Source organism: Amborella trichopoda, chromosome 1, assembly GCF_054954075.1.
Source record: "Amborella trichopoda isolate Santa Cruz 75 chromosome 1, AtrichopodaSantaCruz75HAP2 v2.0, whole genome shotgun sequence".
NCBI lineage: Eukaryota > Viridiplantae > Streptophyta > Magnoliopsida > Amborellales > Amborellaceae > Amborella > Amborella trichopoda.
The window spans coordinates 43,393,272-43,419,304 of record NC_142336.1 but is presented as its reverse complement, the minus strand read 5'-3'; the positions used below and the strand labels follow the sequence as shown (position 1 = coordinate 43,419,304).

The 26,033-nt window shown below is 34.0% G+C and overlaps 1 protein-coding gene across 1 annotated transcript; it reads left to right on the top strand.

Moving 5' to 3' along the window:
• Positions 1 to 16,055: 16,055 nt before the first annotated feature.
• On the top strand, positions 16,056 to 24,113 carry LOC18442136 (phosphoenolpyruvate carboxylase 2). Its single transcript, XM_006852360.4, has 11 exons — positions 16,056 to 16,121; positions 16,603 to 16,861; positions 17,263 to 17,654; positions 18,183 to 18,267; positions 18,909 to 19,131; positions 19,528 to 19,631; positions 19,790 to 19,877; positions 20,170 to 20,324; positions 20,618 to 21,616; positions 22,672 to 23,058; positions 23,601 to 24,113. Exons 2-11 carry the CDS (start codon positions 16,694 to 16,696, stop codon positions 23,895 to 23,897), a joined length of 2,898 nt encoding a protein of 965 aa, XP_006852422.1. The 5' UTR covers positions 16,056 to 16,121; positions 16,603 to 16,693; the 3' UTR covers positions 23,898 to 24,113.
• Positions 24,114 to 26,033: the final 1,920 nt, after the last annotated feature.

Here is a 26,033-nt window from a genome sequence, read left to right as displayed (position 1 = left end):
GAGTTCCAATAGGCTTTGAGTTTCATTTATCTTTGAGATGGTTGATCTTCCTTTGATCTTGATTTTTGCATTAGTGGTTTTCAATTGTTACAATCTGGTTAACAAATTACCACGAGGTTGGATGTCCACATGGGGATCGGGCTGGGCCGCGGTCAAAGTTTGATGAAGAAACTGATCAAGTATTTTCAGTTTTCATGCGACTCACGAAGCGGTAAGCATTGTTTTGTGGCTGAAAGGAGATGTGAAGTGGCCCAAACGGATCAGAAAAAATAATATAATGTGGCACCAATTTTTCGCAAGGCAAGCGAGGATAACAGGATGATGCGATGCATGTGAGTGAGAAAAAACTGCAGGGTAAAAAAGCAAACCAACGAATGTAAACAATAAAATGGATGCAAGCTAGCACGGCGGCCCATTGATGGCTCCTACTCAAAATAGTAATCAATGGCCAATGGCCATCCTTCCTTGCAGCTTCTAGACGAGATATCAACATAACCACAATATTGTACAAGAACAGGATGCACCAAAAACGATCAAAAGGCACGGTGAATTATAACAGTACCGGTTGTGAACCAGACCTAAACTGATGGGCGTAGGTCATAAAAAACCTTGGCAGGGAGCCAGGCCCGTAATACCTATCTCGTGATTGTTTTTATTTTTAAATTTAGAAATTTGTTTTTGATTAAATAAATTTTTTTATTTTATAAAAAATATTATTGTAAAAAATAATTTATTTTAAGAAATATTTTTGCAAAAATATTGTGACAAAGGTTAATTAGAGAAAAAGGGGAGTCAATACACTTGCGATGTATGGGTCCACATGGGGCCCATGGCCAAATGCCACATGTGGGGCCCCCACTCTTCACATTGTGGGGGTGCGTTTGATAACTTTCTTTACAGTTTTGTTGAGAAAGTCCCAACTGACTTCTCTAGAATTTAGGAGTCAATCTAAGAGTAAAGTGAAAATTGAATGCATGAAAATTGGGAACCTTATTTGATAAATTGTAGTGCAGCTATTTTCACCTATTTGATAAGGGGAAAGTTGGAAACTGCTTGATTTATTATGTATTTCGTTAATTTGATGCTCAAAATGCATATTTTGAATTAGATTTTTTTGCTACAACCCATCTAATGCATTTTTTAAATTGTATGGTTAAGGTTGAAATTTGTTTTTATATCTATGTAACATAAGATATGATGGCATTAAACAACAAATCAAATTTCAACCACACGAGTACACAGGAAAAGATAAACACATATCCATATCTAAAGTTCACCACGAATGTCTTATGAAATACAGATGAATGGAGAGAAGACAAACTTATAGCACACCTGCATATATAAATACACAAATGATTGCAATGTCTTCCGCATTCTACCCACATTTGTGCTAAAATAACCCCAAAATTAAGGTCAGCTCTATTTTGATAATTAGCTGCTCAAGTTCCTTTCATTGTCGTCTTCTTCATCTCTTGCATGCATCTCGATATCTCTGCTCACTTGTCTAAGAACTCAACATTGGAGAGATATCACATCAACAGAGCTCCGGAATGTTCTCAATCGGATGTAGTTGTGCAAAATATAAGTGGCATTTACAATCTTGACCTCTGTTGAAATTGGGTATTGAACTTGAGAGCTCAAGATGGGAAACCATGCTTTCCAAATTCTTAAGATCCACTCCACGACATTTCGTAATGGCATCTTCAGATTTTTCCTTGGACCATGATGTGAGATAATAAATCCATGTATAGTGGGGTAGTCTGCATCCACAAGGTAATGCTATAGACATATCAATATCTATCATACGCTACTTGTAATGAATAATAGCTCAATCATTTTTTCCTTGAGGCACTGTTAATGGATGCATGTCCTTCTCGATTGCATCATATAGAATTCTAGGGTTTACTGAAGAATCTTCCCAACTCGTTAGCATATATGTGAAGCACATTTCTAAGTTAACTGCAACCAAAAGATTCTGAAATAGCTCCCTCTTTCAGTTATGGTATTTCTTTTTGTAAGGATTTGGGAACCCAAGTAGGAATGTGGGTCCTGTCCAACAATCCAACACAATTCTAAAAAGACATTCGCACTAAGCAATTATGAACAATTTTATTATCATGTTATTAAAAGAATGATATACACAATGTTCACCTTGACAAATAGGAACAATATCTTCTTTTTTCTAATTGTGTTGTGTTTCCTTGAGGGAAAGATGATAAAATATGGGCTAGTCGCAATAATGCATTTATGACTTTATTAAAGTAATAGCTAATAGTTTGCTCAAAAATGCTGAAATTGAATCTACATCATCCTATTATGCTTATTATGTGCAATTGTGTTAGAAATACAACAACTTGTTGTTCTACCAACATGTATCGAGAATTATGAATTAGTCAGTGTTATTTTAAAATTCCCCACAAGCCTAAAAAGGCAACCGTTTCTATACGCAATAAATTGAAATAATTATTTTGATGGGACTCCAATAAATATGAAACAAATGTAGTACCGGTAAAGTAACTAGCGTGAACTAGATTCGTTGGTATCAAGTATGTATAGTAGTATCAGACACAACACAAGACGTTTACATATGCAACCTAATATCCTACCATAGATGTCATATAATTTTGATGGATCAATATTGACGGTCTAACCTGCAGTCAAATATATAAGGGGTCCATCAACAAGTATCCAAAAAAGAGGAGCAAATTTTCATCCAAAACAAAAAGAGGGCCTTCTCATAGACTGATTCTCAGAAGGCATATTTTCATTTGATTCTTTTTCTTCAGCAAAAAAACAAATACTGACTAGCATGAATAATAAAGTTTTGGTTACATAAAAGCTATCAAATCCAAATGAACATTATATTGTCAAGATTAACATTTCAAGCAACTATTCTTCCCCCCAAAAAAAAAGAACACATCAAGCTATTTTCAACACTAGCTGACACTCTGCACATCACAAACTAGGTTCTGTTTTAGGCCTTTCACAAGCTAGCAATGTACAATCAATGTTTACACTCAGTTTATGTACAAATATTACTCAAAATATAAATGCAGAATATGGATAAAAGGAAAGAGAATGTAATGAGCATGTTTCTTACTTCAGTAAAATAACAAAATGGTGGTGTTCATCTGGAACACAAAATGGAAATGTGACTTGAAAAAATCACTTGCCTACAAAATTTGCATCGGATCTTCCTTAATTTCTAGAAGGATAATATTCCACTTCTCAACAAAGAAAAACTTGCCCTTTTCAAAGAACGTTTATCTTCCAACAAACAAACACATCCTAAGTAAGTTGGAGTTGACCATGTCATTTGTTCTTTCTTTGAACCATATTTTATTTTAGAAATGGAAAGTCAATAACTAAGACCAATTTTAAGTGTAAAGCTTCAAAAAGAGCCAATGAAAAAAGCAAAAATCTTTGAGGATTTCCATATATTGAATAATTTTAATTAATTTCACCTGTGGAATTTGGACAAAGTTCCTCCATGCTAAGAGAAAAAAGTAAAAAAAAAAAAAATTAACCGTGACTTTCCTAATTTGTGCTTCACTTTATACAAACTCTCCCGTGGCGGATCTCATGCCAGTCCCATGCCAGCACAAAATTTTACTGCATCTTTTTATGAATCTTGAACTTATAAATGACAGGAAGCCGACCCCACATATGTGAGATGAAACTTGGATGATGATGATGTATGTCATATACATGAGAACGCTCCTACATTTTATTAATCTAGGCATGAAAATGTAGCATGGACCAAAGGCAATAAAAATCCAGTAGAAACAATAAAGAAATTAAGAGTTGGGTCCCACCAAATTTGAAGAGGATCAAGCGTTGAGCGTGCATTGTGTGATTCTAGCACGACTTTTTCGTTTTTCCATCATAGAAAGGATATTTAACTTTTTGTAGTTAGAAATTGACACGGCTCATGTCTCATGCTTCTTTAGTCAATTTTCTTTTTATTTTTTATTTCTATTGTCTTGTAGGATCATGAGAAAGGCCCATACTTATAGTTTTAAAAAGTACACATGTATAGGGTTGGCAATGGACCCGGACCTGGACCCGACCAGGGACCCACCGGGTATCCCTGAACCCGATCCGGGACCCGGGACCCGGTGGGTCGGGTCTGGGTTCGGTTGAACGCGACCCGTACCTGACCACCTTTAAATTGTTGGAGATAAAATACTTCAAGCCCTATTCGTTTGTGTGTATTAAGGATCGTGTACATAAGAATTCATAATCATCTTTACCTATTAAACGACATATAAGACGGCTTGAAATCTAATGGCGGGTCGTAATCTTGTTGCCAATAATTTGGGCATATGATGGTAAAGAAAGAGCAAAAAAAAAGAACTTTATAGTGAGGGTGGCAATAGACGTGACCAGACCCGAGACCCGGCAAGCACGGGTATGGGGTCCAACTTTTGAACCCGACAAGTACGGGTATGGGGTCCGACTTTTGGACCAAACAGGTCGAGTCGGGGTCTAAAACCTAGACCCGAATACATTCGGGTCTGAGGTTGTTAGCTATTGATTTTATTTCTATATTTTTTTTAATTAAGTCTCATTGTTAGTTTTATATATTTAATTTGGGGATCGATTTCATACAACGATTTATTGTAAAGTAATGAAATAATAAAAAAATATTGTGCTAGGATCATCCTTTGATCATAATTTTTATATAAACACTATTTTTATTCTAATGAACAATTGCAAAAAGACAAAATTTGATAATGTACTTCAAAAAATATCTTTTTAACCTAACTAACATAGGCCGTTCATTTAACGAGGCACTTAGATCTAAGCTTTAGAAGGATTGACTGTTTTTTATCTTTTCCCAATTTCAAAGATGACCTTATTGTCTTTAGATGAATACTGCTGGAAAAAAAATATGATCTTGAATTCATAAATGTCTAGATCTCAAAGTTCAGCAAATAGACAATTTGAATTCATTTTTGGAGAGAAACCCGTTTTGATTGTATCTAGGGTAGTAAATTAATTTTATTTTTTGAGGGTTTGATTGTTGGGTTCAGAGGAGTGCATGTGAAATCATATGACTACTACAAATATGGATTTCTAGAAATATAATTTTAGTATATTCTAGTGACAAGAGGACATGACCTTGACACGAAGTGATTTTTGGACCTAAGGAGAAAATGTATGTAAGGGAAAAAGGAACCATATAATAATTTCTTTATTTAAGAAAAAAGGGGCAGTGTGTTTTTCATTTAAATTAACATTAATAATGTGAATGTAGTTTCTTTCTTTCCTTATAATAATTTCTTTAGTTAAGAAAAAAGGGGCCTAGTGTGTGTTTTTCATTTAAATTAACCTTAATAATGTGAACGTAGTTTCTTCCTTTCTTTCTTTTTCTTTTTTCCGGTAAATGTCATGACCCGGCAGTTGGAACTCCACATCAAAATGGACTTTTATTGATTACCTGATTTATTTATTTTTGGGGTCTTCTATTTCTGAAGGACACTTTTAGGATATTTTTCCATGAAAAAAATTTATATAAAATTGCAAACTTAAAATGTAGAATTAAATGTGCACCTCAAAAATCCATCATTTGGATGTTGGAAAGCCCTCTAATTGATCATATCGACATCAAGATGTATGAATATGAAAAGAGAAAAAGATTTTGAGTCCGCAAAATAGTATATCTTGCAACACTTTATTTGGACCGTATATTTTCAAGATTTTCTGTGTTTATAGATGTATTTGATTTGAACCATTTTTAGAATTTAAACTTTTATAATTATATATGAAAATAAATTCTCAAACCATCCTAAGAATTTTTAATATCAAAATTACATTTATGATAAAATTTAGAGGTGCGTTTTAATTGGATTGTTTATAGTTGCAACCTAACCACACCCTTTAACCATTTTAGTTTGATTGTTTGCTGTATGTTTTGTTATTCAAGGATTCCAGACAGGCTAAAAGGAGATTGGTTAAAATAGGATTGTACAATCTCATATTCACAATAACATGATGTAATCCTTCTTTTTGAAGACGGAGTTAGCTTGAAAATGGGATTGTACAAAGTCTTATGATAGCATGATGTATCATCTTTTAATCGACTCTAAATAATTAAAAAAAAACTTTGATGATGATGATAATATATTACCCAATGTGTTTATTATATTGCATCAACTTGAAGTTCCATAAACCCCATATTGATTGAGGCTGCACAGTTTTTGGTATTATTTTGCTGCAACACAAATCTAAAACAAATGTGTAACAGTTTGATTTTCCAGAACTTCTTTGGCACAAATACGCATGTTTCAACGGGATACTCAAAGGCGTACACAAAATTTTACCTCAAAATTTGTGAAGTGTTTTTTCCAAAATATCTTTCTCATAAATTAGATGGAAAGAACATCAAGACACTCTCTCTCTCTTGTTTTGTTTTGTTTTTTTTTTTTCTTTTTTTAAGCGGAAAAAAAGAATAAGACATGTTTTCAACGTTGTGAAAACATGCCACAAATATTTCAAGAGAAATTTAGAAATGTTTTAAAACGAGAAGAAAAATGTGTTACCTTTTTTAAGGAAAGTCTTATATCTCTGGAAATATTTTGTTATTTTTTTTAAGGGAAATCTATGTCCTTAAAATATTTTTCTTCTTATAAATAGCGCAAATAGTGAGTTTTTCCATGAAAGGCAGCCTATAATTATGGAATGGAAAAAGTTTATGTAAGGTGTCAACCTTATACTATTGCAGTAAGGTGCACCTAAAATATCCTCTAGACAATAGTGTTCTGACACTGGAAAATCCATCTAATTGGTTATCTCAAAGCTCAAGATGCATGGGCGTATAGAAAAAAGAAATTCTATTCTTAAAAATAATGCATTTTGTAACAAGTTATGTAAATCATCTGTTTTCAAAATGTTTAAGTATTGACATATCTGCTCCGCTTTATTATTTTTGAAATTTTAAATTTTACAACTAGAGATGAAAGTAAATTTTCAAGCCATCGTAAAATTTTAATATCAAGACTATATCTCTAAGTAAAACTTAGAGGTATGCCTTATTTGGACAGTACAAAGAGCATCCCTTATATAATCATCACCTTTATGGAATGTAAATTTTCCAAAGGGCGTAGTTTGTAAAGAGCCGAGGCTCTAAACAATCAAAGTAAAGCATACTTTCAAATAGTATCAAGAAATGTGGTTTCAATATTGAAAATCATTATGATCGCCTTAAAATATATTTTCATCTTTAAATATAAAATTTAAAGCTTAAAAAATAGTATGAATTGAGCAGATCTATGAAACTTGAAAATCGGCGGTCCAAGAATGCTCTACAAGATGCACTATTTTCAAAACTTGAAATTTATTTTTTTCTCATGTCCATGCACCTTGATGTCAAGATGATCAATTTGAGAATATTTGGGCATCAAAACAATCTCTTCTAATGAGAGTTGTGAGGTGGGCTCTAATTTGATTGTTTAGAGCCTCGACTCTATATAAACTTTTTCCTTTTCCAAAAAAATAAAAAAGGGTGTAGTTCGTATTTTTCAAATAATATCAAAATATGGCGCACCTTGAAATAGTATCTAAAGATGTTATCTCCTTATTTAAAATCTTAGTGATGGCCTCAAAAATTATTTTCAAATATATAACGCCTGATAATCTTGAAATTTGGTAGTCCAAAAAATACATTACAAGATTCACTATTTTCAATACTTAAAATCTATTTTTTCTTACGTACATACATCTTAAGGCCGAAATGATCGATTTGAAGATTTTTTAATATTAAAAAAAAAAATTCTCTTTTAATGAATTTTTGAGCTACGCCTTAATTTGATTTTTTAGGGCCTCACCCTTATATAAAGCTTTTCCATAAAAAAAACGACGGCCTAATCTTAGCCGTCCACAAAGTAATAACCCTAGTTAAAGTCTAACCGTGGTTAAGCACCCATCTCAGCGTGTAAAGGGTTAGAGCTTGGTTTGTCCTCCGATAGGGTACAGGGAGCATAGGGGTCCTACACGATTCAAAGGTCAAAAGGAGGAGTCCATATTTATTTATATTATATAAAATTTTAGCATTTTCTAACCGGCCTATACGAAAGTCTCCTATATCGCAGGTGGACACATGTGCACATCAGGCCCTTGATGTACCTGGACGCCTTTCAGTGGGACCTTTTCGTTGCTTTTTGTTTGTTTTGGAAAGCATAGATACCCCCAATCTTTATAGGCATCCTCTCCCTATCACTTCTAATACCAAGGCACCAAATATTTGTAGGGTACAAATATGTGCGGCACTATATTGTGTCGGTCTAGAGTAAAAAATGTGCTAAAACCTATGTAAGTTGAATACAGAGCCGCTCTGATACAAAAAAAAAAATATACCGGACTGGTTGTATACAAATTGTGTTAGTTTGGCTCAATTCAAGTCGGACCGGCTTAAAGCAAAGTCAACTTTTGTATTTGGGGGTTGTTAATTTATAATAATAATAATAATGTTGGATTAATATTTTGGCATCAGTGAGAGGTATTTTTAGAAAGTACAAATTGGGTTATCTATGCTCTGTTTTTTTTATACATTTTTTATGACAAGATTCTGAACTGCTTCCTTAAATACTAAACTTTTAAGGAAAAGGTTTATATAAAGCCATCAAAAGTTTAGAATGTGTTGTTTGTGCTCAAATATACTCAAATTGAGCATCTCGACACCCATCAAGATGCATGAACATAAGAAAAAAAATGGATTTTAAGTTTTGAAAATAGTGCATCTTGTAACGTATTTTTGGACTGTCAATTTTCAAGATTTTCAAGTTTTTATAAATCTGCTCGATCTACACTATTTTTTAAGTGTTATATTTTATAGTTAAAAATAAAAATATTTTTTAAGACTATCACAAAGATTTTCAGTATTGAAACCACATTTTTCGATATTATTTGAAGGTGCGCTTTACTTTGATTGTTTAGAGCCTTGGCTCCATACAAACCGCACCCAACTTTTAATACTGCTTTCTTGGTTAGTTTAATATCAATTTATCTATATCCTTTTTCATATGCTTTTGGACTAAAGTAGTTGATCAATTTTAGTTTTATCAAAAGGAAAATAGTTTCATGCGGGCTGGACCACATCTTTACAATATGTGGTCTAGAGGTATAAGGCATCCATCTTAAAGATGGTTGCAAATAAGGAGTCCATCTAAAAACAAGTGTAACTAACAGTCCAAGCGTTTTTTTAAATATAATTATTATTTCTAGTTTTTAATTTTTTTTTTTCATATTCATGATCTCCATATTAAAAACAATATATTCTCTAAAAATTAGGGTCAAATTATATTTATTGCCAAGCCCTCATTTCTACAATGTATGTGTTGGCCTCATAGAAACCGAGTCCTTATAAAAAACACTCGAGGGTAAACTATTTAACATTTCACTTTTTTATTTAATTTTAAAAATGCGCATAAAAACGGAGAGTCATTAGATAAAAATAACTTATAACTTTTTTAAAAAATATCATCTATTTTGATATATCGCAAAATATCATCTATTAAAAATAGATGATATTTTAGATATATTTGGATGAACAGGTGAAACATTATGAAACATTAAATAGCTGACATTTTATGTGTGGTTTGATAAATTTTCTTTTTAACTAATGTGGTTCATAGTAGCATTAAACCAAAGCTCGCACTGTAATTTTATGAGAAAATTACGCATATATGTGTGATTTTTACCGTTAGTACAATATCACCCAAAGTTCACTCGTTACATTCATTTTTTTATATTACATGTATAGCCATCCTTAGGAGGCCCAAAAACATTTCCAAAGTTGCCCTTATTTCGGATCTTTAGGATCCGAAAGAAAAGAATTTTGAACCTTCAATGCAATTTTCAGATTCTAAAAATCTGAAAATTTAAAGTAAATTTTGGATTTTGAAAATCCGAAAATTACAGTTTTTGGATTTTGAAAATACAAAATTGTAATTTTTGGATTTTGCAATTTTCAGATTTTGAAAATTCAGAAAAGTTTAAATTTTTGGATTTTCAAAATCCAAAAATTTTATTTCTCAAACAAATTTTGAATTTTCAAAATCCAAAAATGTTGAGAGACTCTAAAACGAACTTTTTCGGATGCCAAACTTCTAAGAGTTTTAAAGCGATTTGAAAATTCAAAATTATTAGATTTTTGGATATTTAGAGACGAGAATGTTCAATTGCCATCAGTTGGCGTAAATTTCGGATCTTGGAAAACCGAAATGGACAATTCCATCTTTTTTTTTTATAAATACCAACAAAATATTGTAATAGCGGATATAAAACATGTAGAGTGGTAATAACAAAAAATCTTTAGTGGTAAATATTATTGTTAAGATTTTATATATATATATATATATATATATATATATATATATATATATATGTGTGTGTGTGTGTGTGAGTGTGTGTGTGGAAAACACTATCAAATGCCGATAGGTGAAGTTTTACACTACTTCACGTACGGTTTTATCACCGTTCAAAGTTTATCACACAGTCACCGATGTTTGATAGTGTTTGAATTTTAACATTTTTTTTACAAATCATAGTGATCTGAAATTTTGTAGGTGTTTACGCCTTAGTGAAATGCACATGAGAGAGAGAAAGAGAAAGAGAGAGAGCAATTTTTTCAATAGTTTGGCAACTATACTGAATAGTAATATAGGTGGAATGGGAGTCGTCGGATCTTCATCATGTGTTTCAGAATGCATATCGCTATATGAATTTTAATATTTTTTTTCTAGAAATCTGATCATAATAAAATTTTTGACGTGTATATTAAAAAATAGGACGCACAATTAAAAATACATAAAAAAATATTTCTTAAAATATAAAATGATCGAAATACCCACTGAAAAATGACAGGGGTAATTTGGTTATTTTAAATTATTAAAAGTAAGTTTTTATATTTTTATATGGTGTGCAATAGTGTTAGTTATATACACCCAAATTTCATCTTAATTAAATTTACAGAAAAAAATTAAAATTAATATGGTGATATATATTTTGAACCACTCAATAATGATCTGACGGTTGAGATTTCACCTATGTTACTATTCATTATAGCGGCCGGTATTCGGAAGGTTTACTCTAGTTGATCCTGCCCTGATCTGGTTAGTCCGACTGATTCCGACTAGATCGAGAGATTAGTGCCCTGATTTTTTTTATGAAAAATGTAATTTTGGTAAAAACAAATCCCAAAAAACTCAAAAAATCTCATAAAAATTGTAAAAAATGTTTAAAATTTACATGTATTGTTTTTTTATATTGTAACATAAACAATAAAATAAAAAAATATTATAAGCATAATTGGGTTTTAGAGAAAATGATTAGGCACTTGAAACAATACTTTTCCAGTGATCAATATATTATATAATATGTAATCAATATGTACTATATAATATAAATTATATTAATAAAATAAATATATAATATATAATATATAATATAATATAATATGATATAATATAATATTATAAAATATTATAATATTTCATTTCAATACCATATTTATTTTTCTGGGTATTTTGGAATTCAATTAAAAATGTAGGTAAAATATAAATTTGTTTTTTTTTTGTGATAAATTTCCATCTATCTCTCTCTCTCATGTTTGTGTCTATGTGTATGTCTATGTGCCTCTTGGGGGTTGGTGGTGTAAGATTAGATTTAAGATCAAATTAGATGAACACCAAATAAATTTTATACCCCTGATTTGAGGAACTTACGGGCTTGGCACTCTGTTGTGCTTATAGTTAGCAAGTCAAGGATTATCAATAAATTGGCTTACCATGAAATCAGAAACTAATTGTTTTTATTTTAAAAAGTCAGATAAAAAAATCGTGTAAAAAATATGGATTGGCAAAAATACTCCATGTATAGAGATTGCGAATATATCGGACTAGGCTCAAACCGGAGTCAAAAAGTTGGATATATTTAAAATATTAGAAATTTTGAAACTCTAAATATATATATATCACTCAGTATAGAAAAAATTAATAGTAGTAAGGAGTAATGCTTTCACTCTATATATATATCACTCTGTATAAAAATGACCTCCCTATAAATATAAATTTCAAATATTCAATGTGATATATATCTAAATCGCTATATATTCTATTCATCAAGTTAAGTATGGGCTAGGTGAATTGAATTTTCATCTTTTTAGAAAGAAATAGTCTAACCCCATACTTGCTAACTATGGTCTACCCATAACCACCCAAAAAAATACATAACATATCCATAGCAGAGAACCAAAGAAAGTTTTGGGAGAATAGAAATAAAAATAGAAATAGAAATTTTATAAAACATGAAAAAGATATTGAACTTTCCAAAAAAAAAAAAAACAGAGTATATTAATAGAAACAATTTTTTCAAATTTTGAAGAAATCGCGTTTTAAACTTCTTCTTGAAAAGATCGCGTATTTTTACCGATCTATTGAAAAAGCTGCCAATTAAATCATTTTTCAAAAAAAGCTAATTTTTTGAAAAAGTCACTATTAAATAGGTGACTTGCTACCTATGGTTGTGCCTGACCAACTCTGGTGTGTGAGTCTACTTGCCGAAAGTGGCAAACCATGCAATTAGCAAATAAAAAATTTGTAATAATATATAAAGTTTTAAGTAGAAAAATAGGAAAAGGAAAATTATCTCATATGGGTGGATGACATTTCTACAAATACGGTGGTCCAGAGGTATAAAACATCGATATGAAAGATGGATGCAAATAGGGAGTCCATCAAAAAACTAATGTAACTAACTATCCAAATATTTTTTTAATATAATTATTTTCATTTTAGTGTTCAAATTATTATTATTTTTCATATTCATGTTCTTCATAACCCCGAGTTCTATTCATGTTCTTCATAACCCCAAGCCCGCATTTCTATAATATGCGGGCTGACAGCATGGAAACCGTATCCATAGAAGAACATAAAAGAAGAAGAAGAAATATATAAAAAAATATTATAAAGATAGTTTTGCAGACTCTGCATTGTGACAATACACATATCGGCCACCCCTGGAATCGGGCATGATCGGGATTGGCCAGTGAACGATCTTGAGTTAGTTTAATTAAATCTATTTTGGGGTAATTTAGTGGGCCCTTACTCATTTTTCATGGTTAATGGACTGGTAGGTCAAGGTTAGGCCACCAAAGCCCAAGGATCGGGCTGGCCATGCCTCGGTAGGTTCACAACCCGACCAACTTGGTTCAGTTTTTTCTTCTTAATTTCTTATTTTGTTTACTTTTTGTTGTATCTGGTTGAACCTCGCATTGCCCAGCCCTACAAAGCTATGGTTGGGTCCTACGCTATGGTGTCTTCGGCCCGCGTAAATCTAGAGTCGGGCTGGCGCTGTATAGGGACTAGGATCCATGGCTGGCCAAACCCATCGCGACACATGTCAGAACCGGTCTCTGTTAGATATCAAGGATCACATAGTCATTTATCCAAATAATGAGGATAATAGTTTGTCTCACAAATACTGACTCTTCTTTCGTTTCTCGGTTTCTCCTCTAATTTTATTACTTAAATAATAAAAATAACGTTCCCAATTTGAGACGTCAAGGAGCTTATCATCATTTTCTGGATCGAAACCAAAAAAGCATTAGATATGCCGTCCCACGTTTCCAGCGTTTCCGATAAGCTAATACGATAAGATCCAATAATTGCAGAACCACCTATATAATAAGCCCTCAGGGTTTGAAAAATCCTGCACGCGCAGCGAAATCGAGGCTGCCTTTTAAAAAACCGTCAATTTCCAACGGAAATCAAGAGAGAGAGAGAGAGAGAGATAGAGAGAGAGAAAGGTACGTCTCATCTAACTCTATTGGTTGAATACCTTCATGGGAGACAAAACAGTGCTTGATCCTTTTATAAATTGTTATTATTGAGGTGATGGCATTGTGAAGCGACTTGATAATTAAGGGTTTAGTTTGATAAGTTGAATCTTTGAAAACAACCTCTCTGACTTGAAGTTTCTGTTCTTTAATGGTGAAAAACCATTTAATATAGAAATTGTTATGGTATGTGTTGTTTCTATTAATTCTTTTTTGGGGAAAAATTGTTGGAATTTGAGACTATGTTTATTTTCAATTTCTTCCCTGAAAGGTGGTTCTCATTTATTTATTTATTTTTTAATAGAATTGTTGAGTAAAATAAATGAAAAAGGATGCGGTTAGCATGCAGGATGTGGAAATACGGGCCGCTTAATAATTCTATTCTTGAGGTGGATTTTTGGACGTAATTTTGAAGGATATGTGACCTCTAACATGGAGATCATGAATATGAATAGATAAATAAATTTTTAAATTAGAAATAATAGTTCTATTAAAAAAACATTTAGAGAGTTAATTTCAATTTTTTTAGATGGACTACATATTTGCATCCATCTTTAAGATGGATGTTTTATATTTCTGGACCACATAAGTAGGAATGCAGTCCAGCCCGCCTGAAACAATTTTCCAATGAAAAATTCTTAAGTTTATTTAGAGGTTCTTGAGTAGGGTTAATTTCTTAAGTTTGTCTAAAAAAAAAAAAAAAGAGCTCAGGCCTCCCATTAATGGAGATCAAAAGTACAGAACTTTAGACACAAAATTGCATGGAAGGTTCAAGCACTAGATATCCCAGTTATCAGATGCAGAGAGAGAGAGAGAGAGAGAGAGAGATGGACCTTTACGTGTGTGGTGAGAGGAGAGCTTGGGTGGTTTGAGCAGAAGGAAAATTTGATTTTATCATGTACCCTTTTATTAGATCACAAAAATGAGAGAAAAAAAAAGATTTTTTTTTTTTACTTTCATCGTAATAAGCTATAAATTTATAATTTTTTTTTTATAAAAATGCGAGGCTCTAAACAATCGAATTAGGGTGCAACTAAAAAATTTCATTAGAATAACTTGTTTTGATTCCCAAATATAAGTACTTGGTTTTTATGTAGCCAAGCCCGCATATGTAGTAATGCGGGCCTCAAAATAAACTTATTTTTGAGATGGTTTTTAAGACTTGATTATTAAGGACATGTAATCTCTAGCATGGATATTATGAATATGAATAAATAAATAAATTTTAAGAACTAAAAATAATAATTCTAATAAAAAAAACATTTGAACCGATAGTTTCCAATGTTTTTAGATGGAACGCCTACTTTCATCCATCTTTAAAATGGATGTTTTATACTATTTGGACTGCATATAAAGAAATGCGGTCCAACATGCATGAAACAAATTTCCTTAAATTAATTTACAATATTATTTTTTGTCATTTTTAATTATATTTTTTTGGTATATCACAATAAGGTGACGGCATACCCAAATTTCATACAAAATTCATCTATGCAAAGGGGGCAAACATTATATTGTCATTGAAGCTATCCTGATAATCTATTTAGATTAGATGGCTCAAAGCAGGGCTCACATGTGTTCTATGTATTTTATATGTCGGTGATGGAGCATGTAAAGTTCTCTCTTGCATACTTGCATAATATTAAGGAATTGGATTATTGTTTCTTGGATGTGGGTTTTATAAGGTAGTAATTTTAAACAATCCAATTAAAGTGCACGTCTAAAATTTTGATATAAAAAATTATTAAGATTATCTGAAAATCTATTTTTATATTTAATTATAAAATTTTAAATCTCAAAAATAGTTAAAATCATGTAGATATATAAATATTTTGAAACCTTGAAAATGAACCGTTTAGATAATGTGTTGCAAGATGCACTATTTTTAAGATTCAAAATCTTTTTATTTTTTTTTATTTTTAGTTTTATTTCTACATCTCAATGTCGAGATGATCAACTTTTCAATATTAAAACAACTTATGGATTTTTTAACCCATCGATAATTCTACATTTTAAAGTTGTAACGTTATATAAAATTTTTTTTGTTTTATTTATTTATTTATTTATTTATATTACATTTACCTTACTAAACTTATAAAATTTGGGCGGTGGAAAATTACGAGAAGCCAACAGGGACATGGTATAAGTTTTGGGATATTCTCTATAGCTGCTGACTTTACAGTCTCTATTTAACGTCTGCCCTCTGCTCAAAGCTCTTGGGTTGCAGCGTGAAGAATCATAAAGAGAAACGGCATTGTGGTATTTTATAAAGCTTTTTCATCAGGTAAAAAACCCCGTTAATGTGATCTTCAAATGGTTTTTCAATCTCTTTAGGCATCCACTACACTCGTGACAGTACTAAAGTTCTGATAATTCTCGGATTCCTTATGAATCGACTGTATCACAACTTAAATTTCTAGTCTCTTTCTCTTTTCTTTATATCATATTAAATTTCACATGGCGTTCATGTTATGGATCCTCTTTAATTTTTCCTCTGGCTTTTTTTTTTTTTTTAATTTGTGGGTCTGGTTTTTTTAATTAATTAATTAATTTATTTTAAAATTGCATTTTTAATTATATATAGACCTTCTTGTGGTTACCATTCTCTATATTTGGGTGTTTACCGGTGGCTTCTTTATCGGTGGGTGGTAATGATTGGGGATGTTTAGCTCTGTCCGTGATACCTAACCTTTAGTGTGTTAGCTTTTCTTTGTTATTTTCGTTTGTTTTTTCTTTTAAAAAAACTCTGTTTTTATTTTTTGCAGGGTTTTATTTATATATATATAGTCAATCTTTGGGGGAGTGTGGATATATTGCATCCAAATTTGCGTCTGCACCTTGTTGATTGGAAGGGAGATGTCGAAGAACTCGTTAGTAAAGCTTGCATCAATTGATGCGCAGTTGAGGCTCCTTGTACCTGCAAAGGTCTCTGAGGATGACAAATTAGTTGAATATGATGCTCTCCTCTTGGATCGATTTCTCGACGTCCTTCAGGATCTACATGGAGAAGATCTAAGGGAGACGGTATGCTCTTGAAACCCATGTTTTCTTCTTCATATTATTCTGATTGAATTGTTATTTTCAGTGAGGCTGAAACCCATATGCTTTGCTGATTAATGCATATATATGGCATCTTTCCGCAATGAATAATTCTTCTTTATTGATGGAACTGGCCTTGTTCTGATTTTTGGGCAGCAATTGCCCTCAGTTGTCTCTTTTCTCTTATGTTAGTGGTCCGTAGGTTGAGACATTGAAGCTATGTTCTTTATGGAAAGATAATTTTCGAATCGATGAAAGAGACTGTACGTCGAGTGTTTTATTTGGTGGTAACCTCATCAGTTGGGATGTGAAACTATGCGATTTATCCATTATGGATCAGTTGAGTTAGTTAATCTTTTATGTTTTTGTTTTTTTTGTTTCTCTAGGTTCAAGAGTGCTATGAGCATTCTGCTGAGTATGAGGGGAAGCATGACCCTCGAAAGTTGGAAGAGCTGGGGAGTGTGTTGACTAGTTTGGATCCTGGGGATTCCATTGTTGTTGCTAGCTCCTTCTCACACATGCTTAACTTGGCCAACTTGGCCGAAGAGGTTCAGATTGCTTATAGGAGGAGGATCAAGCTTAAGAAGGGAGACTTTGCTGATGAGAACTCTGCAACAACCGAATCTGACATTGAGGAGACTCTGAAGAGGTTGGTGGTTCAGCTGAAGAAGTCCCCTGAAGAAGTTTTTGATGCGCTGAAGAACCAGACTGTTGATCTGGTCTTCACAGCCCACCCCACTCAGTCGATCCGAAGGTCACTGCTTCAGAAGCATGCGAGGTTTGTTTCATACTGTCTTTTCTTATTGGAACCCTATCTGTAAGTTTGCTATGGAAGTCAACTACCTTTGTCATCCTTTTTTATATTGAAAGAGCTGAACAAACGGATTTTCTTTCTTGCTTTCTGTTCACTTTTATTGTAATGTTTCTCTACAATTTATATGACCTTTCTCATATGGTTTTGAAATAATTAATAGTTCTTATCGCATTGAACCCATCGGAAAGTGAGGGTCAAATGTTATAATCTTTTACTTGTAAGTTTTAATTGATATTTATGAAGATTTCTGATATCCACACTTCATAGTTTGTGTCTTGTATTCTTTCTTTATGTTTGGTGTGCCAGGTTGTGTTTACAACCTGTCCTGGTTATAATCTGTTGGAAATGCTTTGCTCCATGTATTGGAATTATAATCTCAAAAAATGGTTAGATAGAAATGATATTCTGGTTGTGTTCTGCCATTCTTTCTAACCTGTTTTAATTCATATTGTTAAATGAACTAATGAAGTGACTGACTTTACTAATCTGCAGGATACGGAATTGTTTGACCCAGTTGTATGCCAAGGACATCACTCCTGATGAGAAGCAGGAGCTTGATGAAGCTCTACAGAGAGAGGTATGTTTAGCTTCACGGTCGAGATACACAAACTATCATATTACTCATGCAGCTGATATTTGACCGAGTTTCAGTGATTTTTATATCAAGTTTAAGGTCTTTCCGTGTGGTTTTTGCTATCCATTACATAGTTGCAGTGCTTAGATTCTGCAGCTACTGTGTACAAAGAAGGATCTGGTCGTGCTAGCTTTTTGTCATGCAAATTGTCTTACAGTTAGTTTCTCAAGGATTAATTATACCTTATGGAATCTCCAATTTAGATTTCTTACTGGTCTTTTAGTTGTTAAATTTCAACTCTGTAGTAGGTGTTGCTTGAACCAATGGTATTTTGGGACTGGGTCAGTTGGCAAACCACAATGGAGTCCAGTTTCGTCCAGTCCAGTCCAGTTTGCTCCAGTCCAAACCTGTCTGACTTGTTAGATCCGATCTATAATATGGGAAGTAATAACAAATAAATAAATAGATAAATAAATAATATCTAATCCCCATGTTGTCATGCTGGCATGTTTATTGGTAAAACCTGCATCTATTGGCCCCGAGGATTTCCTTCTTTTATATTGTATGTTACTGTTCCCATCTATGACATTGTCTGTAAGGTTTTTGATGAATTCTTCGAGTGAAATTTCTTTCCATGTTTTTAGATTCAAGCTGCATTTCGAACTGATGAAATCCGCCGAACTCCTCCAACTCCACAAGACGAAATGCGTGCTGGGATGAGTTATTTCCATGAAACAATATGGAAAGGTGTCCCCAAGTTTTTGCGTCGGGTTGACACTGCTTTGAAGAATATAGGGATTAATGAACGCGTGCCATATAATGCCCCTCTCATTCAATTTTCATCTTGGATGGGAGGTGACCGTGATGGTAATATACTATTTGGCAGCATACTTGATGAATTGGTCCTCTCTTTACATATTTATGTAACATATTTGACTATTTAGTGACCAGTTATTTGAAAATGATGCAAAGAGAAGGAATCATGTATCTTTCCTTGAAGTCCTTTGACTTTAATTAAGTTTAAGGGGATTTTTTTGTTCCAATTTTCTGCAAATTATATATTTATGGTATAGAAATTTCCTTGAGTGGTTGTTTTTATTCATTTCAAGGCATGCTTCGTTATGTTCTTGAAAATCCATCTCCTACGAGCTCAGAAGTTCACCTCCTGAGTTATAAACAGATCACTACTGAGGCTTCTTTGATACAATAGCTGGCAATTTTTGTCATGGTATTTTTGTGACATTTAGGTATTTTCCGTTTCAGGAAACCCCAGAGTAACTCCTGAGGTTACAAGGGATGTGTGCTTGCTGGCACGAATGATGGCTGCTAATCTGTACTTTTCTCAAATTGAGGATCTTATGTTCGAGGTATTGAGAGCGTCATAAGTTTTCTGTCTCTTTGCTTCAATATTATGTTGAAATTTTTGCTGCATCTGATAGTATATAACAAGATAGTGATAAAATGGACATTTTAAATGGCTGGATGAGATCATATGGTTACATGATGTATGCTTACTCTCTTGTAGTTGTCCATGTGGCGTTCCACTGATGAGCTTCGTGTTCGTGCTCATGAGCTGCATAGTTCTTCGAGGAAAGATGCGAAGCATTATATCGGTAAGTCATGAGAATTCATCCATTATAGTAAAGGTCTATAGTGTTCTTGGGCATGGGCATTAACCCAGTACCTAATAAGTGGCCTTGTGGAGTAGATCCCTGCCTTTCTTAGGCCACTGGGGTTCCAATTCCAACTCACATCTTTGAGGGAGGGAGGGTGGGCATTGGTAGTCTGTCTAAGCTTGTATAATGTTCCTTGAATGTTATGAGGCTTTTTGTTCTAATTAAGCTGTCACTTGCCATCTGGTAATGTTTTCTCTGATATGCAATTTGGCAAATGTTTTGAGTGCAGAGTTCTGGAAACAAATTCCTCCTAACGAGCCCTACCGTGTTATACTCGGAGATGTAAGGGACAAACTCTATAACACTCGTGAGCGTTCACGCCACTTGTTAGCAAGTGGAACATCCGATATTCCTGAGGAAGCAACATATACCAACCTGGAACAGGTCACTCTCTGTCTTGCATATCTATTTGTCTATTTAATTTTTCACTAGGCAGTTCATAGCAGAGACTAGAATTCCATAAAAAATCCTCCTTGTCTTTCTGCAACGTGCAAACCAATACAACCACTACTTATTATTTGATTTTTCCATTAAGTGCACTTCATGATTTCTGCATAATATAAATAAGAATCGGAGGCTACTTGTCAAATGAATAGCTTACATCAACTATGCCTTAATCCTAGTGTTGTTCATGTGCTAAATGTTAAGAAAATTACTAATGGATGTTTTATCCACAGTTCCTAGAACCCCTTGAGCTCTGTTACCGATCTTTATGTTCAGTGGGTGACCGACCCATTGCAGATGGAAGCCTCCTCGACTTCATGCGCCAGGTATCCACGTTTGGCCTCTCCCTTGTGAGACTCGACATAAGGCAAGAGTCGGATCGCCACACCGATGTCATGGATGCGATCACTCAGCACCTCGGCATTGGGTCATACCGAGAATGGTCCGAGGAACAGCGCCAAGAGTGGCTTTTGTTGGAGCTGAGGGGAAAACGCCCACTATTCGGTCCTGATCTCCCCAAGACCGAGGAGATCACCGACGTCTTGGACACATTCCATGTCATATCTGAGCTCCCATCTGATAGTTTTGGGGCCTACATCATCTCAATGGCTACTTCACCATCAGATGTGCTTGCAGTTGAGCTCTTGCAACGAGAGTGTCGAGTAAAGAATCCTTTGAGAGTTGTGCCTCTTTTCGAGAAGCTAGATGATCTAGAGGCTGCCCCTGCTGCACTTGCAAGGCTCTTCTCAATTGATTGGTATCTTAACCGAATAAATGGGAAGCAAGAGGTTATGATTGGGTATTCAGATTCAGGCAAGGATGCTGGTCGTCTCTCTGCTGCGTGGGCGCTTTATAAGGCTCAGGTTGAGCTTATAAATGTAGCAAAGCAATATGGAGTGAAGCTTACTATGTTTCATGGGCGAGGGGGCACAGTGGGAAGGGGTGGTGGCCCAACTCATCTTGCTATATTGTCTCAGCCACCTGATACAATTCATGGGTCACTAAGGGTGACGGTGCAAGGAGAGGTTATAGAGCAGTCATTCGGTGAGGAGCATCTATGCTTTAGGACCTTGCAGAGGTTCACCGCGGCCACGCTTGAGCATGGTATGCGCCCTCCAATCTCACCGAAGCCAGAGTGGCGAGCCTTGATGGACGAGATGGCTGTTGTGGCCACAGAAGAGTATCGGTCCATTGTTTTTAAGGAGCCTCGGTTTGTCGAATATTTCCGACTTGTAAGTTGCCCCCATCACTGATCATCTGAAGGCTATATTTTAAATAGTTTTAGATTCTAGGGAAAGTGTACTATTATTCAGTGGACTACGGAAAACTGTTGGTCCATGTGGTCATCAACTTCTTATTAAAATGATGAACAGTAATGGAAGGGGAGTGAAACCCATGATTGGGTTTGTGTACCATTCTGGTGAGTCCCACTACCTCTCCATCAGTATCCATCATTTCATCGGATGGCGATGACCAGAATGAATTATTAGTACGTCATAGTCCATTGTATTATATTATATTTTCCTAATTTTCAGTGATTTAGTTTCTATTTGGATGGTTGAAGTATTGTAAATGAATCACTATAGGTTTAAATTCAGGTTACCTTCAGAGAGTAACCCAAACATTCAATGTTGTGCATGTAAAAGCTTTTTGTAGGTGGCCAAATATAGAGATTTAGAAATGGCAAAAAAAAAAAAAACAAAAGAAAAAAAACTTTTTGGTTAGATGACCAAACGATCTATAGAAGTTCTAGCATTGAACCATATTTTTCTTGATTGTTTGTAAATTGAAGCATATTTACAATTTGAGAAAATATCTGTCTATGAAGAAATTAGTGGTAGTTTGTTTTAGTGAACGTCTCATTTTCTTTTGCCCATGTCCTTTCTTGTTTCTCCCAGGGAAAAACCTTAGTTCTCAATGTAGTGTTGTTTTTCTAGCCAACCAGCCACGAGAGATATAGTACACTGTCTTTGGATATTCATCAGAATAGGTTAAAAAAATAACAACAGCTTTTGTGTTTTCTGTGCACTGAATAACCCGCCTTGATGTTTGGTACTCCTAATTTTTGAATGTTTCGTACTCATAATTACTTTGAAAAACCAATATTGTTGATAGTTATCCTTGCTCTTCCCTGTTCACTCAGAGAGTATCACATGCATGTAACCCATTCTTGTATAATTGAAGATATATTTTTTTTGGACAAAATTTCCATTATATCTTTTTCATTTGGTAAAAATTTGGAGTATTGCCATTATTTATCATTCACTTTTACTTCTTAACTCTTCAGGCTACTCCGGAATTGGAGTATGGACGAATGAATATTGGGAGCCGTCCTTCAAAAAGAAAACCAAGTGGAGGAATCGAATCTCTGCGTGCTATCCCCTGGATATTTGCTTGGACGCAAACGAGGTTCCACCTTCCCGTGTGGCTTGGATTTGGGGCAGCGTTTAAACATGTCTTGCAGAAGGACATCCGAAACCTGCACATGCTGCAAGAGATGTACAATGAGTGGCCATTTTTCAGGGTCACCATTGACTTGGTGGAGATGGTTTTCGCCAAGGGAGACCCAGGAATTGCTGCTTTGTATGATAAGATGCTGGTATCAGAAGATCTCTGGTCCTTTGGTGAGAAATTGAGAGTGCACTATGAAGAAACTAAGAGCTTGCTCCTGCAGGTAATGATTAGTTTTTCTCAATAATCAATTCTTATAGACTCAAGTTATTATGGTTTCCTTGAAATGTTAGTAGTAACTTGATCGTTTGCTATTCTTAGGTTGAAAATGTCTTTTCAAAGATGAATGCATTTTGCTATTTAAGACGTCACAAGAAATCCACAATATGGGGAACTCCAGAAGTTTTAATACAATTTTCATACTTCCCACAAATTAACCAAAACATTGTAACCTTTAATGAGCTGTGCTTCAAAAGGAACTCCCAAGTTTAGTTGTTAACCCTGTTTTTAGGTATCTTCCAGCTCACCGATGTAAGCTTTTGCAAATATTCATAATTCTCTCAGGAATCCTATGGCCGTAGTCTTTTCTAAATGTTTTTCTTGTATTTTATGAGGTTTTAATGTATAAATAACGTTGTTTTAAACTATATAAAAATGTACTTAAAAAACCAATTGAAATTATCTTTCCTTTTGTTGGTGAATTTATCGGAACGTTTATTTTATTTATAGCTATTGCTAAAATTTGTATTGGTTTTGTGCTCATAGGTTGCAGCCCATAAGGATCTCCTTGAAGGGGACCCCTACTTGAAGCAAAGGCTGAGGCTTCGAGATTCGTATATCACGACTCTCAATGTATGCCAAGCTTATACTCTGAGACGGATCCGAGACCCTAGCTACAGTGTGAAGGTGAGGCCACATCTCTCTAAGGAAATCGTGGACTCGAGCAAGCCTGCTGCTGAGCTTGTTAAGCTCAACCCCACTAGTGAGTATGCTCCAGGCCTTGAGGATACCCTCATATTGACCATGAAGGGTATTGCTGCCGGACTTCAGAACACTGGTTAGTGCTCTCAGGAAGTAGAGAGGAATATTTATGAAGAAAGTTGACAAAGAGTACCAAAGAGAGGAGATGGTGGTTCAAATCCAACTTTGGATCACTGAGGAGTAGAAAGATCTAGTGGTTTTCTTTTTGTTATTTATGTGCTCAGGCAGCGTTTATGGTTGTTGTGAAGACAATTTTATTGTGGTTTATGGTTGATAAATGAAATATATATTATGATACTCCTCTGGGTTTTTATATGTAGAAGCTGTTGGCTTGGTGTCTTGGACTTGGGCAACACTACTATCTAAAAGTTCAGCTGAAATCTGAATTTGGACTCAACTTTGGGGTGTCGATCTTTGTTTGTTTGAATGAAAGGAGCAAAATCTTGAGGCTGTACTTCAGTCAAGAGACCCTGCAAAGTTTGCCAATTAGTACAGTTGAGTTTTAGGTATATTTTGATGGAATGTGTGAGTGCTTGCATTTCAATCATGTTGCTCAAATTGTGACAAGATTGAGTTTTTCACTAATTATTTTATGTTGTGGGATTATCTGCAAAGGGAATTTATCTTTTGTACATGGAGGTCACAATTATTCTTAAACAGATAAAGTTAAAAAAAAATTTTTTTTTTTCGGATTTCGTAATTCATTTCAAGCCATCTAAATTGATACCTAACGAGTGGTAATGATTGTGGCCTACAGAAAATAAATGGTCTCTTTGTAGACAATCGCTTTTATTATACCAATAGTTTGAATGCATTGACACATAATTTGACTGCACCTGCGGTCACATGACTCACTGTCACCGGTGACCATAGTTCATATTTCATAGAAATTTGGGTTTGGCGATTTACTAAATTTTTACAACTCAGTGGTGCAATTGTTTTAGAACTAAATTTAGGCGAAGAATTGGTGAATTGCAATCCGTGATCGAGTACATCTTACCCTGGGACTCAAACCATCCTAACAATGAGCTGAAGTTTTACGGTAGACAAACTTCCAGTTCCATTTATTAATTAGCTTTAGGGTTTAAGGGCTTCACTACATTGTCGTGGTTTTAATTATGGAACCTTACACGGTTGAAGTAGGATGCAACTCAAAACCTCCACAGAAGAGAGTTTTCTAGTGTTGGAGAACTCTCCAATTGATCATCTGACCTCAACATATATGGATTTGAAGGGAAAACAAAATTCAAGCTCAAAAAATAGTGTATCTTCTAACAAATTATTTGGACCGTCAATTTTTAAGATTTCTAAATGTTTATTTATATGCTCAATCTATACCATTATTGAAACTTTAAATTTTATAATGAGGGATGAAAATAGATTTTCAAACTATCATAAGATTTTTGACACTGAAACGACATTTTTAAACAAAATAAATTTATCATAAGGACCACCAAACTCATCACGTATCTAACTAATGCCTAGGTTTCTAGTTGTCTAGTTGTATTGACTTCTCTTCCCCAACGGTCTTGAAGAGGTCACGATTGTTAGAGACATTAGCAAATGGATCTATCCATTAACCGACTCGGTGGCTGTAGCCAATTGCTTTTCTTCTTCCCTAGTCATATTTGGCATTGTATATGCTAATGACCATCTTATAGGTGTAGAATTTTTCTTTCTTTTTGTTGGTATTAGATTGTCATATTTGGTTACCTTCTTTTTGGATTGTAGAATACTTTTTATTTTGACTCTTGTCCTTATTCTCAACAACGTTTTAAACAAGTTTAATTTTAGACTAGAAATCTGTGAACAATTGAATTCTATGGCATCATCTTTCTCTTCCTGAAGTCAATTTTCTTTTTCTATATGAAAATGACATTACAGTTGACAAAATCAACATTAATCTTCTCATGTTTTATTTTCTTTGGAACTTTTTGCATGATGGAGATAACTTAAAAGCCTCATTCAACTCTATTCCACATCTTTTGAGCTTAATTACAATAAATTACAACTTGTAGACTTGAGTGAATATCAACCTATTTGATGATTATTGGGGCCAACAAATCTAATATTTATGACTTTTGATCCTTCAATCTGATAGTGCTTCTTTGTTAGAATCTCACCAAAGAAGAAAAGGTGTGTTGGCTTAATCTTATCTAATCACCACTGATCAAAAGTTTAAATATTCAAATGTAAATTTCGAAGAGCTCACCTTGG

Coding starts and splice junctions, on each gene's coding strand:
- LOC18442136 (XM_006852360.4), top strand. CDS start 16,694: ATGTCGAAGAACTCGTTAGTAAAGCTTGCATCAATTGATGCGCAGTTG. Junction 16,862..17,262: donor GAGAAGATCTAAGGGAGACG/GTATGCTCTTGA, acceptor TTGTTTCTCTAG/GTTCAAGAGTGCTATGAGCA. Junction 19,132..19,527: donor GATGGGAGGTGACCGTGATG/GTAATATACTAT, acceptor TTTCCGTTTCAG/GAAACCCCAGAGTAACTCCT.